Source organism: Cololabis saira, chromosome 9, assembly GCF_033807715.1.
Source record: "Cololabis saira isolate AMF1-May2022 chromosome 9, fColSai1.1, whole genome shotgun sequence".
In the NCBI taxonomy this organism is placed as follows: Eukaryota; Metazoa; Chordata; class Actinopteri; order Beloniformes; family Belonidae; genus Cololabis; species Cololabis saira.
Window position 1 is genome coordinate 16623602 of NC_084595.1, and position 18524 is coordinate 16642125.

Consider the following 18524-nt stretch of genomic DNA (forward strand, 5'->3'; position numbering starts at 1 on the left):
GGAGTTTAGACCAAAAAGCTCTATTTTAGTCTCATCAGACCACATGACCTTCTCCCATTCCTCCTCTGGATCATCCAGATGGTCATTGGCAAACTTCAGACATTGACATGCACTGGCTTGAGCAGGGGGACCTTGCGTGCGCTGCAGGATTTTAATCCATGACGGCGTAGTGTGTTACTAATGGTTTTCTTTGAGACTGTGGTCCCAGCTCTCTTCAGGTCATTGACCAGGTCCTGCCGTGTAGTTCTGGGCTGATCCCTCACCTTCCTCATGATCATTGATGCCCCAAGAGGTGAGATTTTGCATGGAGCCCCAGACCGAGGGAGATTGACCGTCATCTTGAACTTCTTCCATTTTCTAATAATTGCGCCAACAGTTGTTGCCTTCTCACCAAGCTGCTTGCCTATTGTCCTGTAGCCCATCCCAGCCTTGTGCAGGTCTACAATTTTATCCCTGATGTCCTTACACAGCTCTCTGGTCTTGGCCATTGTGGAGAGGTTGGAGTTTGTTTGATTGAGTGTGTGGACAGGTGTTTTTTATACAGGTAACGAGTTCAAACAGGTGCAGTTAATACAGGTAATGAGTGGAGAACAGGAGGGCTTCTTAAAGAAGAACTAACAGGTCTGTGAGAGCCGGAAGTCTTACTGGTTGACAGGTGATCAAATACTTATGTCATGCAATAAAATGCAAATTAATTACCGTACTTAAAAATCATACAGTGTGATTTTCTGGATTTTTTTTTAGATTCCATCACTCACAGTTGAAGAGTACCTATGATAAAAATGACAGACTTCTACATGCTTTTCAAGTGGGAAAACCTGCAAAATCGGCAGTGTATCAAATACTTGTTCTCCCCACTGTATATACACACATATACATACACACACACACATATACATACACACACACACACACACACACACACACATATACACACACACACACACACACACACACACACACACACACACACACACACACACACACACACACACACACACACACACACACACACACACACACACACACACACACACACACACACACACACACACACATATATATATATGTACACAACGAAATTAAAAGTGCCATCAGTCAGTGCAAGAAAATAAATACTATAGTATAAAAAACATTTACACACAACATAAAATAAAACAAATAACTAATTATGTAATTGGTAGGGTGGTTAAAAACTGTATGGTGCGAGGCAGTTGCTCGTTTTTCAAGGTGTGTAAAAGAAGATATGTAATAAAAACCTGTGGGAAAAAAAAGGATAAAAATCAATAAAACATTATTAAATGGAATAAAAAAGAAAACCCAAAGCATTCCTTATTTAATACATATGCAAGCACTGCTTGTACTGAAATATGCGTAAAGAAATATTGGATTTACTAGACGCTTAAATCTACAAGAAGCAGGGAAGAGATTTCAGATTTGAACCCCGGACGTTGCCAGTGCCAACATTTTATCCACTGGGTCTCCATGTGGGAGTTGATTTATAACACCTAAAGGCCAGTCAAAGCACAACCCCCCCCCCAGCGGCAATTTGTTAAAAATGCCTCAACCCCTCAGGTCCTGTTGTTTTTGGGCAGAAATACCGAGGTATGTGTCCCATGAGCCCAGAAACATTGCCAGAAACATTGCCAGAAACATTGCCAGAAAGTCAGCAGCCCTATTTGGCGAGGAGTTGAAGGTGATCTAAGGTGATCTAAGGTGAGGCTCCCTCTTTTGCACCCTGTGAAATATGAATGAGGTGACTGAGTTACGTAACAGCTGCCAAAAAGGAACGGGGGCAGAGCAGAGGAGAGGAGACTCACATCATAAGCGCCAGCCTTGATCTGCTGGTACAGCTTGTGCTGGTCCTCGTCCCAGAAAGGAGGGTAACCCACCAGCAGGATGTAGAGGATCACCCCTGAGTGAGCGCAGACACAGACAGAAGATGAACAATCTAGGAAGTAGCATGTACTGTACGTGGCATGCACAACTAAGGGTGTGTCTGCACAGCTCACCACAGGCCCAGATGTCCACAGGTTTGCCATATGCCTCCTTCCTCAGAACCTCAGGGGACAGGTACCCTGGTGTACCAGCAAATCCTGCAGGAAAAAACAATCCACGACTGATTACCGCGCCCAAGGGAGCAGATTTGATCTGCAAATCAGCTTATACAGACAACAGCGTAATCTTCTGTAATTCTTGAACTTGAACTGAAACCTTAATATAAGTGTGTTGGCAAGGAGCAGCAGTTCCCTTTATTTAGGAAGGCCACACATCCAATCACCAGAGTAGCTTGTGTGCAGCAGCAGAGCCTGAGAGGAGATGTGCAACTGTTGCATAATCGCTTATTTGTTCCTACAAACAGAGAGGGCAGTATTCTGGACATTTATTATTGTATAATAGAATCAAAATTACTTTATAATTCAAAAGGAAGGGCAAAAGCAGGATGAAAGGTCGTTCCCGGAGCTACACCGACAGCCTAAAAACTAAATTATAAAGACAAAGGGAGGTGATAAACCAAGAACCTTCTCGTTGTGATTCAACAGTTCAGCTCAGACCAACATGCTGCCCCTTTGAAACTATTAATAAACGGAAATTCAGTAAAAATGATGATTAGATCAAGTGAACCTATTAAGTGGTTGTCAGTTGCAGCGCTTTTGTTCCTTACGTATCCAAACTAAATTTATGGGCATTTCAGTAAATTCCATCTAAAAGCAAGACATAAAAAGGGAGCGGGTTTAAAAGCACAAGCCCACTAGACCTGCAGTGGTTCTTCTCAGGAAAGAGGGTTTGGTTTATTAAGTGAGGAAAATGGGAACGTGTGTGCACTTCTCTGTGCATGCCAGGGATTCATATGAAGGAACCTGCAGGCTAATATAATGACCATAACAATGCCCATATATGTATTTATTTATTTATTCTTTTTTCTATGACAATATTTTCTGGAATTATTATTATTATTATTACGATTATGCTGGTGGTCTCAGAAATTGTTGTATCGAATACAGTAGATTTAAACCTTAAGATACTGAATATCTCTCATAACGCTGTCCATCAAATCATTTTCATTCATCCATTTAGTATTTCTCCCAAAATAACTTTATCTTTAGTGCTTATTCTATGTGTGTAGTCATCTCAACCCCCTCTTTGACACCTGATAAAGACGTCTTTCTAGGACCAAGTGTACCTACCAAACCAGGCCTGCTGATCCCCCTGCACCTCGATGGCCAGACCAAAGTCGGCCAGTTTCACGGCAGCATTCTTACACTTGCTTGCAAGAAGCAGGTTCTCTGGCTGCAGAGGAGAAGAGGGGAAGGGGAGTAAAGATTGCTGTATAAAACAGAGACAGTCCAGAGTGGAGGAATAGCTGGAAGGAGGCAGCCATGCATGGAAAGGTTTGTCCTGGGGTTCAAGCAGAGCATCGGTGTTGACACGGTGCTCGGCCCATGCAGGATATTATTTAAATGACATGCGGGGACACACAGAAGCTATCTCACAAAAGTTAGTCCACATTTCAGCAGAGTTGAACCGAGTCGGTCTGCTGCTCTTTTCTGTTCTGGCCTCGTGTGACGAGCGCTGATCTCTGTGGCCCAGATAATGCAGCTAGCCTCATTATTCTCTGTCCGAGGAGGGCTCTAATAATGGGTCGCTATCCCCACTGGTCCCTGATCTCCCTCACTTTCTATCACTCTCCCTCTCCCTCTCCCTCAACCCACTGAGTCGTAACAACAACCGGCTGTCTTAACAGACAAAAAACGAATTCTGTTTTGTGTTTAACGGCGCAAAGCTTCAATATTTCTGTAAACGATGCAAATGTGTGTCAGGGCTCTGAAAGACGTCTCAAAGCTTGCATTACCTCCATACAAGTAAAACTAAAAGCTATGTCTGTCGTTGCTTGTAAAGACGTATTCTCTTCAATTCCAGGGAGTATTTTAAGTCTCTTTAGCGTCACATCTCTTTAATTTCCTCCAGTTAGCAGGTGGAACCATTTCTTAACAACAGCTTAAGTGCAAACTTTCAGAAATGAAAGAATAAGGACATTTTATTTAGACGTAATTTTTTTGTCACCGGCCCCCTGCAATGCAGCGGCATGCATCTGCTCTGTGCCTCCCTGTCAATGGTCTCCAAAGGGATATGCCGTATGTACAGCGCAGATCATTATGGTTGAAGAAAGAAGGCAACTCAGCTTCTGAACCTGTAATCCTGCAGCTCTGAGCCCACATCATGTCACCATATTCTCTCGGCTCTACCATTCGCTCGGGCTTCTCTCTTTTGTAAAACTGGGGGGGGGGTTGAACTTGCCAACATTGCCGCAGTGAGATAATCCGTGAAAATGAATGTGGGTGGAATTCATGATGAAGCATGCTTCCAAAAAGGCAGTAAGAAAGAGAGAAAAGGTGTGTAACTGTAACACAATTCAACCACATTCAAATATAGCAGCGATATTCACCATCGCTGCCTGGTGCACCTTCACCCCCTCATCTTTTTGGCAAGCAAACACAGTCAGACAAACACACAGCCGGGCACACTGATGAATAGCAACTGGTTTGGTTGAGAAGGGAGAAGGAAAAGAAAGAAAGAAAAAGCGCTATTTGAGAGCAGGTCATGAGTGGGTGTTGGAGATGGAACGAGTCCCAGTCCCAGATTTCTCTCCTGCTTTCTATTTGTTGGACTGCAGAGAATCTAAAAATGCTGGGGCATTCCTGTCTTTGGAGAAAGCGGCAGAAATGTAAACCCACATTCACAAAAGCACTTGATTTAAAAAAAAGATTTATATTGTTTAGAACGAGAAAACAAATTAATGTCACCTAAAGTGCTTGAAGAAATTATCCTGAGTATATAGATTAAAGTCAATCAATCCTTTATCACACCTGAATAAAATGTTTTCTCATTCTATGAAGTGCAAACACCTTTTTTTAAATGCATCTCAGAGACTAATATGAATATAAATATTTTCTGAGAGCAGCAGAGAAAAAAGCGCAAATATAACCTCAACATAAGGTCTATACATGAAGGTTGTTGTTGTTGGCTCGAGGATAAAACGGTACAGGGTGTTGTCACCTCATTTGCCGTATCCTAATTCCTAATTTGAGAGATCTTGTCACTCGGGCTGTCCTCAGTCATCACACTATGACCTATTGCACGAAGCGCTCTCCAGTGCTTGGGTGTGAAACCAGAGATGCATGTAAGCTAAATAAAGAAATGGCCACAACAGTTCTGATAAACACAACACGCCTTTGCTGGAATGCTGCGACTGACATTTACATAAAAGGTCCACTTGACAAAGTGCATCATGCAAAACAAGATGCGCCATACAGTAGAGACATGCACAAACAACAACAACAGATTTAGATCAGAACAGGTTAAGGCAAAAAACAAAAACGCTTAGCTTTTTTAAACTTTTCTTAATTTCATTAGTTAATACACATCTATTCCAATCTTGCAGGACTGCAACACGTTCAAAGAAAAGTTGAGATAGTGGAGATTTTAACACTTGCAATGAAACTTTTAAGGTATAATGTCACAGTTTGTTGAGTAGAAATGTCTTAAAGTCTGTTTTATGCCAAAAAAAAGAGTCTGTTTTTTATTTAATTTGAGGAAATATTTGAGAACTTTTAGGAAGTTCTGCCATCTCGGTCAACTCCTGTGACAACCGCACATTGCTTCACGGCACCGTGTGACCCATCAGCAACAATGAGACCAGCACTTGGAGCAACAGTGGAAATCAAAGCAGAGGAAAGAAAGAGACTTGAGAAAATAACGACAGAAGAGAAGATGAGAGACTGAGCAAGAGACCAAACAAGAGCTGAAAAAGCAACCTAACTTTCACGCCTGTGTGGGGGGGGGTCCCTATATTCAGCTTCAAGATGCCAGTCCGGCACCGACTCCTCCAACAATCCTGAGCAGTAATGCTGAGTAGCTTATGCCAATGCAACGCCCCCCCCGGCTGGTACCAGCAACTGAAAAGTGTCGTCAGAGATGCCGGGTGTCGATCTCAGGCTGGTGCCCTCGTCTCTTACAGGTTGGTCGACATCGCTTCAATGACTTCATGATATCGGGCACAATTGGGAGAGAAATATGCCAAGATTTTCACTTTTGACACAAGTAGTCTAGGTTTTTGAAAACCTAGACTACTTGTTTATGTTTTGCAGCCCTGAAATGAAAGAATGGATGTATATTCTAATGACTTAAAACACTGACTTATACAAAGCTCATATCAGATGAGCTGCTTTAGAGAGAAAAAAGTATCTACAGGTGAGAAAAAAAAAACATTGACAGTACTGAGGAATTTGACAAACTGACAGCTAAAAGAAAAAAAGACATGTTGAAATGTCCCATCAGGCACCATTAGACAAATAACACCATATCCAGAGTTGATTAATGGGCCTCTACAGTAGATGAATCATCACATTTGAGTCACTAAATGATCTATAAAAGCAATCGACTGTAAACCACACTATGCCAGGATGGTTAGCGTTTCCCTCGTCTATTAAATGAACCAAAGCTCAGATGAAGTATTCCCTTGGGGGATCTTACAGAGACCAGTTTTTCAGTAACGGATACACAGCTGCAGATGGGATACACATCAGCCAGAGGCACGGCCTCTGCACGGTGCTGCCTGGTTGAAATCTTCATACACCAGAGGAAATGCTGTGTACACAACAAGCAGTGTGGCTGCAGAAAAGCCAGAGGCTCTGTAGCCTTGCGTGACTTTAAATGGCTTTTTTAATTGTGTAACCAGCGATTGTGTCAGCTTGGCCTGCAAAATGTAGGGAGACTATTTAAAGCAAGAAACTCGGGAGAGTTGAGATGTTCCACAGCCCTCCATAATTTCTGAAGTTACGCAAGTGTCATGACGTCCACAAATATCACCAGAGCTTCTTATGAAACCATCAGACATTTACGGATTACACAGACAGCACAACCCCCCCCCCAATTACACGTATACACAAGTGGAGGGACGGCGAGGCGAACCCCATCACTCACCTTCAGGTCCCGGTGCACCACGCCCATTTGGTGGCAGTGAAGCACTGCCTCCAGGATCTGCTGGATGCAATGACTGCATGCAAACACCAAGGGGGGGCGCATGTTAGTCTCAGCAGTGCTACAAACCCATGCAAAGGCAAGGGGGGGTAGGGAGGGAAGGGGAGGTCGTTTGGAAAGGTACGAGGGATAGAAAGGTGCTGAAAAGGCCCCTCTGTTGCCAGGCATCACATATTGACCTTTCATTGGTTTGGTCGACCCGCAGCTACGCACACGTCCGGGATTACAAAAATTAAGCTCATCTCCAAAACAAAAACAACACAAGCATTATGTAGAGGATGAGCTTGCACATCTCAAGGTTGAACTTGTGTCCTGAATTAACGCCTGCCAGGGCGCAGATGTCATCAAAGATGTCACCGGCGATATTTCTGATGGGCGGCCGTAAACGGGTCGGACTCATGGTGGAAGGTCAGAGCTGTGGCTGCGTTGCAACAGAAGACTCCTTTCACCGGACACACATCAGTCTATAATCACTTAACTGTGGATCGCTTTAAGATGACGACATTGAAATAAAATGACCAAACAGAGACATTCTACTCTTGTTGGTTAAAGGTGGATTAAAGACAGCCCTCCGCCCCCCCCCTGTCTAGATGATGGATAGACTACGATTGGCCACAAGGGGGACTGAAAGCACAGATGAAACAGATAAGTGAAGGAGTGAGTCACTGTGAAATTAAAAACATTCAAAAGACGTGTCTGGGATGGCCTTTAATTCTGACGTTAGGAAGCCACCGGACACTGCACAAGGGTGAGTGAGATGAGAGGCTGTGGTCGTCTACACAGAGACGAGACCTTATATCTGAGCAGATGGAACAGCTCTGAAGATGATCTGTTGTAGATAAGTATGATGAGACAAGTACATGTGTCAGCTATGTACTTTGTTTGGGTCCAGCGGTGGGATGTGCACTCACATGTACACACCAGTGCAGTTGGGGTATTTATTGATCGTGCATTACTGCTTCCTGTGAACTGACGACTTTTCTATTTTTTTTTTTAATCAAAGGTTTCCTCTGCATTAAGACAACACTGTGAATGTAAAATAATAACATGTGCTTTCGTCCTCAGTTGAAGACAGTAAAGACACCTGAAGCTCTGATGACAACCTGAAGTTTGTTTGTTTTTTTTTTACTTTACAAATTAAGTATTATTTACCTGTTTATCTGTTTATTTAGTCACCTGTTTTTTGTTTTGTTTTTTCCTCTCGGTTTTCATGTGCTACATTTTAGCATTGTGAGTAGTGCGCTGCTTTCTCAATAACATTATTACATAAGTTTTGGGACTGGCTTGAGGTTGTTTGGGTGTTTTTCTTGGATTTTTTTAATGTTTTTGTGTGTGTGTGTGTGTGTGTGTGTGTGTGTGTGTTGTTTTTTCCTTTATAAGATTGTATAGTATTATATTATATTTTTTATCTTACATTGACAAAGATGTGTGCAATTCTTGTGCAAAAATTTAATAAACAAAGTTTGAAAAAAAAACAAAAAACATTACAAATTATGTAAAACATCCTAATACCACAGAAGTATACCTTCTCTTTTAAGTGACATAAAATGAAAATATGCTTTAAATTGTAAATTGGTTAATTAAAATGAATAATTCTTCAATCTCATTTTTTTTTTACAGTTTTTACTAATTCATGCCTTTCTGTGTTTTGTGTGAGTGTGGCCTGCTCAGCCGTGGACGACAACGGTGTCAATGACAACTCATTAGTGTAATTATCTTGTTAAACTCTTTTGGTGGAAGACTTTAGATGATTTAAATAAAGTGAATTAATATTAAAGCACTATTATGGATTCAGATGATAATGTGCACTTTGCTGCAGCTTCAAGAGCAGCCACATGCACCAATACACACAATGTTTGCAATGATCAATGACAAAACTTTAGAAGCTGTGAATTTAACATTTATTGACCTCCTCAGATTTAATACATAGTAATTGATCAAGTTCAGTAACAGGAGTCTGGACAGTGGTTGAAGGGGGTTATGCTAAGAGAACGAAGACAGGGGGAGAGACAGAGAAAAACAGATCAAGAGAGCCAGAGGGGGAGAGAAAGATGGACTGGCCTGACTGGAAAGTTCAGGGCGATAAATCAGAGTCCTGCGTTTCATTTCTAAAGGTCCCCCAATGAATAAATACTGGGCAGGTCAAATCTACATGTCCGTGCTGTTTCCACTAAAAGACCGCAAGCATGTAGCTGCATGTGTCGGTGAATGTGGCAACAAAGCAACAAGTAGATATATTTACAGTATATACATAATATATATATATATATATATATATATATATATATATATATATATATATATATATATATATATATATATAGATATATATATATATATATAGATATATAGATATATTATTGTAGATATATTTACAGTATATTTACAGTATATATATATATATATATATATATAAAATATATACATATACATATATATATATATATATATATATACATACATATATACATACATACATAGTGTATATATATATATATATATATATATGTATATATATACACTGAAAACTATACTATACTATATATACACTGAAAGACCACTTTCAGTAATGAACGGCTTTTATGTAAAACATAATCAATTTGATAGATTTGAAGATTCTTCATACATCACCAACTTGTAGTTTAGTAAAGACTAAATGATGATAATAATGATAATAATAATAAAATAATAATTAATAATAATAATAATAATAATAATAATAATAATAATAATAATAATAATAATAATTTTAAAAATAAATAATAATAAATGTTATGTATAGAGCACTTTTAAAAAGGGTAGACAAAGGCTGAACATTTATATAATTGTGGGGAAAATGTGCAGTTTTTCTTTCATGTATATATGTGAAATGCTAAAAGACATAGTCCTGCTTCAAACTGCCAGGTTAACCTACTTTACCGCGTTCCTCAAAGAGAAAGTGGATAATTAGGTCGACATCATGGCCATTAATGCACCATGGGACTTACAAGAATCTACTTTTGTTCTTCAGTGTGATTTTAGACGTGAGACTATAGTAAGTGCATGTAAAAATAACATTTTTTTAAAAGTGATAAGCTCGTTTTTCTTTACTGTAAATGTGTCTTTTGATTGACATCTGAGTCACCTGTATCTGTTGGCTATACTGCATTATCTTTCTACTTATATAGTAGGGTTTAAATTTCAAAAAAATCTTAATTCCTATCACTACAATTACTTTTTCATCCAAATCATTATTGTAAATGCGGAAATCCTGCAACCATCTAAAGTATAAAATAAGCCAAGTATAGCTCCAGACCAACGGTATGAGCTTATAGTTGTGACTTATAACCTTTTATTCTTCAACACGACCAAAAGGAAGACTAACATTTTTAACGTAAGGTGGTGAAAGCTAATGTCAGGAGACACATCCAGAGTGCCTCAGATCTCAGGAAATTGGCTTTCGATCAGCGATCACCAATCAATGTGTCCACCCACTTGAAGGCTGTAGTCAGAGACATCCCTCACCAACGCTTTTAAAATGTGCAAGGTACTGTCTCATCTGCGACGAGTAGTTGAGTAAAAGAGTAAATAAAATACACAACTCATCAAATTACTTGCAAGTCTTTATATCTAGGAGAAATGTTTTTAAGATTAGCGTGATTAAAAGGATTCATTTTCTTATAGTTTAAACACAGATGCATGTTTAAAAAGCCCTTCTTGGTGTGACTATGTTGTATCATTCTTCCTTTTTTGGTGGTTATATCAGCCTTTCAAGCCTCTGCTGGAAAAGGACACTCTTGACAAGTGCAGGCTTATCTCAAATCTCCCATTTTTAGGTAGGATCATTTTAAAAGCGTTTTTTTTTTTAAACAGCTGAATACGTTTTCATTACAAAATAACTTCTATGATGTCTTCCAGTCAGGTTTTAGACAGCAGCTCTGTGTGTTTAATGACATATGCTGGATCTCAGTACTGCATTTAATACATCTGACCACATTTATTACTCGAATGACTGGAGAACTGGGCGGGTCTTTCCAGAACTGCACTAAACTGGTTCAAAACCTACTTAGAGGACAGGAAGTACCTTGTGTCAATAGTTAACTTTACATCTGAGGAGAGAAGACTCCCATGTGGAGGATCCTACAGCACCTACAGGTTCTTGGTAAAGGCATCGAGGAGATTAATGACTGGATGCAAGACAAAACGGATGTAATTGTCTTTGGAGCCAAAGAGAAATGACTACAGGTCACCACAGAGGTTGAAGACTCACCTGTACTTCAAAATCTGTACTTTCAAGCAGATTTTAACTCCTGTTTTTATCGATTGTTTTTTCTTTTTGTTTAAATTTTAAATCATGCTTTTTTTTTTAATCAGTATTTTCTACCATGTGATGATATTTTAATGTCTCTGTAAAGCACTTTGAATCAACTTGTTGCTGAATTGTGCCTTTTACCTTTTTCAAACCCCGGCTCACCTTTACAGAGCTACAGTTTAAGATTTAGATTAAATGACAATGCATCGATCAATAATGGACAGTAATTGACTCAAGGCTAGAGAGGAGGGAAGAGGGAGTAAGAAAAATAAAAATTACTGGTATTTATCCCACTCAGAAAAAGGTTTGCCCTCCCGTCAGATTGCCGGGTGTGTGCACGTATGTGCTCATTGTCACTGTCAGTCAGTGCAACAGGAGCCTTTGTTATGTGCTTGCTCGTAAATCGATTGACAAGAGAGCAGGTTGGAAAGCAGATGAAACGGGATGGGGGGGGGGGGGGGGGGGGGGGATCAGGTCAGGGCCCTCCAATCAAAAACATCAAAACACGACACGACAGTGAGTCAAAAAGGAAATGTCATACCAAGAGACAAGTCGGACAGGCGGACATCAGACCAGCGACTGACAGATCGACACCAACAGACGAGGTCGAGAGGGAGGAGGACGCCAAGGGAGGGGAGGAGAGGAAGCAAGCACAGGTTGTGGGGGAGGAAGGGTTAGGAGGGTGGGGGGTGCAAATGCTCCTCTGCTGATACTAACCTTCAGGTCCCTGTGCACTATGTCATGTTGGTGAATGTGATGGACACTGTCTAGAATCTGATGGATACAGTGACTGTGAAGACAAAACAGAGAAAGGAGAGGTGGAGGGAGTGGAGGAGAGTGAAAGGATGGATCACAGGGATGCACAGAGAGGGATCAAGGGGTCAAAACGGAAAGCAGGGGGAGGAGGAGAAGGAGGTCACCAAATGAACGGTGAGACAGAGAGGCAGTGATGAAGTAGTGCCGATGGAAAATGTGCAGGTTAGATTGGAAGTGACCGAGACAGAGTATGTCGAAGGAAAGAGGAGGAGAGGTCATGGAACAAGTGGAGAGAAAGAAGAAAGAGGTATCAGAGGGAGGAGGGGGGGGAGGGGGGTGCCAGTGGAGGAGACAAAAACGGTTTGCTTTTAAACATGATGAAAGATAAGAGCAGCCACAGCAGAACAACCCTCCCAGACAACAGTCACAACGCCGAGAGAGGAGAGGAAGAAGAACGATAGAGGGTGAGAGAGGAAGTAACAACTTCTGCAGAGAAAAGAGAGCGGACACATGAAAGAGATGGAACAATGGCGTTCAGGATGTCACCGGTGGGCAGACGCTTAGTGATTCCTCCATCAGTAAAAACATCACTTTGTGTGCAGAGAAATGTGAAAGTACAAGAATACGGTGCGTTTGAGGATCTGTGTCTGCGGGAGGTTTGGGGAGCGATGAGCAGAACATGTGACTAACAGCGGGAGCAGGGAGAAGGGCAGCCTGCGGGATCCACGCCCACACAGCGTCTACCGAGTGGGAGGACTGAGAGAGAGGTATTTACATGCTTCCTCAGAAACATGCAATGATGCCAAAAGAAACACTAATATGTCCAGCTTATGCAGCAAAACTGCTTTATTCCAACGGGTTTCTCAAAGAGTCTTATTAAGCTTAAAATGGAGTTAAATTGAATGAAACTGAGGTGGTTCATTCGTACAAATATCTCGGTATCCTACTTGATGACGCTCTCACTTTCAAACCCCACACTGATAAACTTGTGAAGAAACTCAAACTGGGCTTTGTCTTCCGAAATAAATTTAGTTTTTCCTTCGATGTTAAACAACGCCTCGTCACTGCAACTTTTTAATCCATTTTAGATTATGGAGATCTGTTGTATATGAACGCTTCAGCTAAACGCCTGAGGAAGATTGAATGAAGTTTATTACAAACTGCAGGGCCTCGATCCGTCACTGCGAACTGTTCTCTCTCGGGGGGGGCGACCTTCTCTGTCCACCAGGAGGTCGACTCACTGGTCCACTTTTATTTACCAGGCCGTGCTTGGACCGCTGCCCTCTTACATTTGTAACTTGATCACACGGAGAAGTGTTGATTCTTATGATTTGCGTTCAAGCAATAATCTGTTCCTAACGGTTCCACTGAGCTGGGAAGGAGGGCTTTTGTCTTTTCTGCCACTTCTGCGGGGAACCGGTTAAGAAAGGACTTGAAACTACGGGAACTTATCTCTTTGAATGACTTTAAATCCAGGCTGAGAAGCATGTGAGACAACCACTTCAACCTGTAACGGTTTTATCTAATCTATATGTCATTTTACTTTTTTGAAACTGTAATTTTTTGCTGCCTCTTGGCCAGGATTCCTCTTGAAAAAGAAGGTTTTAATCTAAATGGGACATTCCGGGTTAAATAAAAAAAATAAAAAAAAATAAGTTAAATCTTCCATGAAGATGCATTTCTTTTATAGCAAAGACCTCAGGAAATGAAGACTTAAAGCAAACTATCATTTAAAAATTTAATTTTAGTCCAGGGGTGATCTAGGATGGAGCGTGCGCGAGGAATCTAACTGCACGTTCAGTCATATCTGCGGCTTTATTCTTCCTTAACTGCCATGATTGTGTTTGACCGAACCAATCATCCCATTTAAATTAATCTGCTCAGACCTTATCGTGTTTTAGACCAATGAGCAATCAGCAATGAGCCTCCAGCAGTAAAAGCAAAACTGTGAAGCCTTCGCTTCGATGCATGTAAAACAAAATACAGGAGAAGTCTGCAAAATTTAAATGTATTTTGATGCAAACAAAACAACACAAAGCTTTTAGCTGACAGTTTGCTCACATTCGAACATCTCTGTGGGCTCATATAAAACACATTTATCTCTTTTTTTCCGTCCTGATATCCATTCGTATAAAAACAGAACTTGGCTAATGTAAATGTCAATACTTTATTAAATCAGTGAAATGTATCGCTGCTCAGTTACTGCACAATAAATCTTGCTCCATTCTTGCTCTTCCTCAAGGCCCCTCGGTCACGTTAGGAAGTAGGCTCAGCTAAATTACATTTTTCTATTTAATGTCGTAGCCTGAAAGCAGCCTCAGTCTGGCCGACGACGATGCAAAGAGAGGCTGTTTTTAAAGGAAACCCTGCAACGAGAACGATGGCCTTTGCACTGCACAAAGATCACTGTACAGTACAGTCAATGGCGTCCACTTTATCTGCAATCAGTTGGTTAAATTTGATGACACCCATTGGTTAAAAACATAAAATAGCAATCAATGTATATGCATTTCTGAAGCCTGACTGTAAAAATGCACCAAAGTTTCTTAAAACTCTGCACATCAACATGAATAGATAAGATAAGTAAGAGGAAACGCAGCTTTAGTAATACCTCCTTTTCCAAAACCATTTCTCCACTACCACCAGTCCCACATGTGCCTTCTCGCGCCTCCCAGTCTTGATATTTGGGCAGATTTCTGCTATTTGATTCAACTAGACGGAGACCAGGAACTTCAGTGATTAAAATGAAGCAGAGACAAACAAGTTTACCTAGAACTAACCTCCTGTATGTAGTAATTAGAAATAAGAGAGGATGTAAGCTGTAAGCACATCCATATCCCAAATTTTACTGCACCAAGACTGAATAAAGAAAAGAGTCTCCTGAAGTCGTGTTTGTGTAATGATTTGCTAACGTGATGAGGAACTTGATAAACCAAGATGAACAATCCTGCGATGCCTGTTTAGGTGTAATCTACCCCCAGATTCACCTGTAATGACCTCGATCCAATCAAACACTGCTGAAAAGCAACGCTGACAGATTGTACCCGGGAGCGTGAAGGTGCGATGCTGTGTGGTTTGGAGTCGCTGCGAGCGTGAGACTAATTATCAGGGCTAATTAAAGTCCCACTTCTTGCTAGTCTCCAAGGGAACGAGGGGGGAGGCTTGTGTGCAGGTGCACAGGTACGCCCGTGTACACGCTCGCTGCTGTACGATGGTGCTGGCCTGGATGAGTGACATTCAGACAGAGAGCTGAAAGTGAGGTCAGTAATGAGTTTGGAAGATTTTACACGCGTACATTTATTTTAAGTACCAAAAACAGTTTTTATACCCTGAAAATGTATTATATATATATATATATATATATATATATATATATATATATATATATATATATACACATATACATATACACGAGGTGTACATTATCAGAAATATATGGACGACGCGGGGCGTGAACGGTTTGCCTCCGCGAAGCATTAATCCGCTTATACCACGGTCACTTACCAAATAAAAATTAATATTAAATAAGTTATTCATGCTTTAATGTGTTTTCAGTTGAAATCATTCGTTTTATAACAAGCCACAGCTGAGCGGACTATTTAATCTCTCGTCTGCAGCCGTTGTAACCTGGTAAGTTACAAAGTTTTTTAACAAGTCATAACTCAGTTTCCTTGGTAACGGGCGATATTCTAGTCCGCTCAGCTCCGCTCGGCTATTTTCTTCCCCCCCCCCGTTTCTGCATCCCAGTCATCAAAATTGTTAAATTCACCAAATAAATAAAAAAAATTACAAAATCACTCATGTCCCCGTCCTGCGGTAGCCGGCTCTTCTTCACTGAATCTCCGTTGCCATGGTTACCACCTGGCAGTTGATCCAGCGCAATGATATTAAAGTTATCAGGCAATTTGACCGAACTTGTTTTCTAGGTGTAGGTTATCACTGTAGGTTATCACTTATCACTAATCAAGTATTCACACACACACACACACACACACACACACACACACACACACACACACACACACACACACACACACACACACACACACACACACACACACACACACACACACACACACACACACAATATCATCTTGAAAGTTATTGACTTATTGTTAATTTATAATCCAGCTTGTTTGTTTGCATTAAAAGGGACAGACGGCTTTAGGATGTGACCTTCTCGCTGCAAGTGATATACGGGCCTCTCCACCGCCGGCTGCTGCTGCTGCAGCAACATTATCAGTAACTGTCACCAATCAAGCTGATAAACTGCTGAAAATGAAAGTAATCATTGCAGCCGTGAGGGTGCAGTAATGAGACTGATGCGGTGTATCCTCCGAGACTATCAGGCGCATGGTGAGAGAAAACAGCACGACCACACAGACAGAGCGCATCAGCCCTGATTATTTGTTGAATGGTTTACTGTGCAACCAGCTGAGGACCAAACTGTGAGCATAAGCATCCATCTACTGGTTATCTTTTATCGTTTTAATAATCAATCAGTTGATTTTTTTTTTTTTTTTTTTTTAAATCTTATTCCGTGCTACAGCTCACATTTACGAAGCAGGTCTGGGATCACACTCTTCCAAAGGACAGCCAATAGCTGAATCTCCACAGGAACCTTCCCTGGAAACACCTGGAGGGTCTAAGATGTGCATTTCCAGCCTCGATATATGGGAATAGGGCTGTTCGATTTTGCCCAAAAATAAAATCTCGATTTTTTTCTCTCAAAATTCGATTTTCGATTACGATTACGATTATTTTGTGAATTGACAAAAGGCAAAGAAATTATTTCAAATATGCTGTTTTTTTTATTGAACATTTGCCCCATTGGGCTTTAAGTGCAAACTTTGCTCTTATTAAACCAAAAATGAATGAATAAAGTGCAAAACTCTGTAAAATAAGTTGAAAAAAAGTTTTCAAAAATATAATAAAATATAAAGTTTTATCTCTGAAAAAAAAAAAAATCAGCAAATCAGCACTTGCAAACATACAGTAAGTTATATTTCCAATTAAATAAAACAAGACATTTTCTAATTAAACTAAACTGGGTCTTTGCATGCTAAATAATAATGCAACCCATGAAGGAGGTAGAGGTGTGTAATGGGGCACTTGTCGCAGGTATTGAGAGGTATTTCCATCAATCATTAATATGGTATCAATCATTAATGTGTGCAGACAAGGTAAAAAAAAAAAAAAAAAAAAGTGAAAAATCGATTTTACGATTTTCATGTTTTAACATCGTTCTAATTACATAATCGCGATTACGATTTAAAATGGATTAATCGAACAGCCCTAAATGGGAATAAATTAAAAAAACAGCTCTAAACTAGCCCCCCATCTGGGAGGTGTGGTGCTTTTGGGTTGAAGGCCCGCTCACTTTCATGTGATGTGAGGGTTCTTTATGAAACGCCCTGTAGATGCACCCTTGACTCTCGGTGAATATCAGAGAAGCAGAGGCTGCAGCCGAGGCAGCACTGGTCAGTGAGACTGAGGCTGGTTTCAGACTGCAGGATTTTGAGTCAGCTGATTGTTGGTCTGTTCAGACGACATGACTCACTGTCTTGTAATTGAAAGTATTCAGGCTGGATCCGGATCCAACAACTAGATTTATCAGCAGAACATAGGAGGCAAAACCACATACAGAACGCAGTTGGGTTTTTGGTAAATGGACCGGGGAGGGAAACGAGCCATGTGTGCAATGATTGCTCAGGAAAAAAACTAAATGAGAAGAGAGACGAAGAACATGAGTAAAGAAAGAGATTTGCTCACGGGCCTTGCAGAGATTTCCTCTGCTACAGAGCGGGAGGTGAGCAAGCTGCTTGCAGCCGTCGCTGGAACAGAGACTCCTACGGCAGCTCCAGATATTTGGCTTCTTTACTATCAGTCGGCCATCGGCCAAGGCTCGACGATGTGAGTATCTTTACGAGTCTTCTGAGTTGTTCACACATGATGATCGAGTGCCCACACCAAATCACCCGCCAACAACATCTCGCCTAACCCTGGATTCACACTGAAAGCATCACAGACGTCATAGGCGTCCAGCTGCCATTCATTTTCTATGAAAGCTCGCTACGAGATGCGTCGGAGGCGTCCAGAGCGTCAATTTGAAGTTGAGAGAATCTCTCAACTCAAATAAGTAGCTGCGTCACCGAGGCAGCATCCAATCACAGACCGGGATTCCCAAAGCAAGAAGCCTCAATGCACATTGTACTTTCGTGTACAAACATACTCTCAAACAAGCAGAGCTGTGCACTAACAAACTTATTTTAATCAGGAATTAATATATTTTATCTCGAAAACTGACATTTTAGCTGATTTCCCTGCAGTTTTTACCTGAACAAAACGTTTTTACCTGAACTAAACGTTTTTACCTGAACCAAATGTTTTTACCTGAACTAAATGTTTTTACCTGAACTAAATGTTTTTACCTGAA

The 18524-nt window shown here is 40.8% G+C and overlaps 1 protein-coding gene across 42 annotated transcripts in view; it reads right to left on the reverse strand.

The window, feature by feature from the left end:
* camk2b1 (calcium/calmodulin-dependent protein kinase (CaM kinase) II beta 1) overlaps nucleotides 1-18524 on the reverse strand; it is a 100591-nt gene that overhangs the window by 50021 nt on the left and 32046 nt on the right. For 23 of the 42 annotated variants that reach the window (XM_061730602.1, XM_061730598.1, XM_061730577.1 and 20 more), the window contains exons 6-9: nucleotides 6985-7057; nucleotides 3189-3291; nucleotides 2013-2096; nucleotides 1821-1915 (exon numbers count right to left, since the gene is read on the reverse strand). In XM_061730602.1, coding sequence (XP_061586586.1) covers nucleotides 1821-1915; nucleotides 2013-2096; nucleotides 3189-3291; nucleotides 6985-7057 — 355 coding nt within the window. Of the gene's footprint in view, nucleotides 1-1820; nucleotides 1916-2012; nucleotides 2097-3188; nucleotides 3292-6984; nucleotides 7058-12049; nucleotides 12123-18524 lie in introns of all 42 variants that reach the window. The other 19 variants (XM_061730597.1, XM_061730576.1, XM_061730590.1 and 16 more) reach the window with 1 other exon arrangement.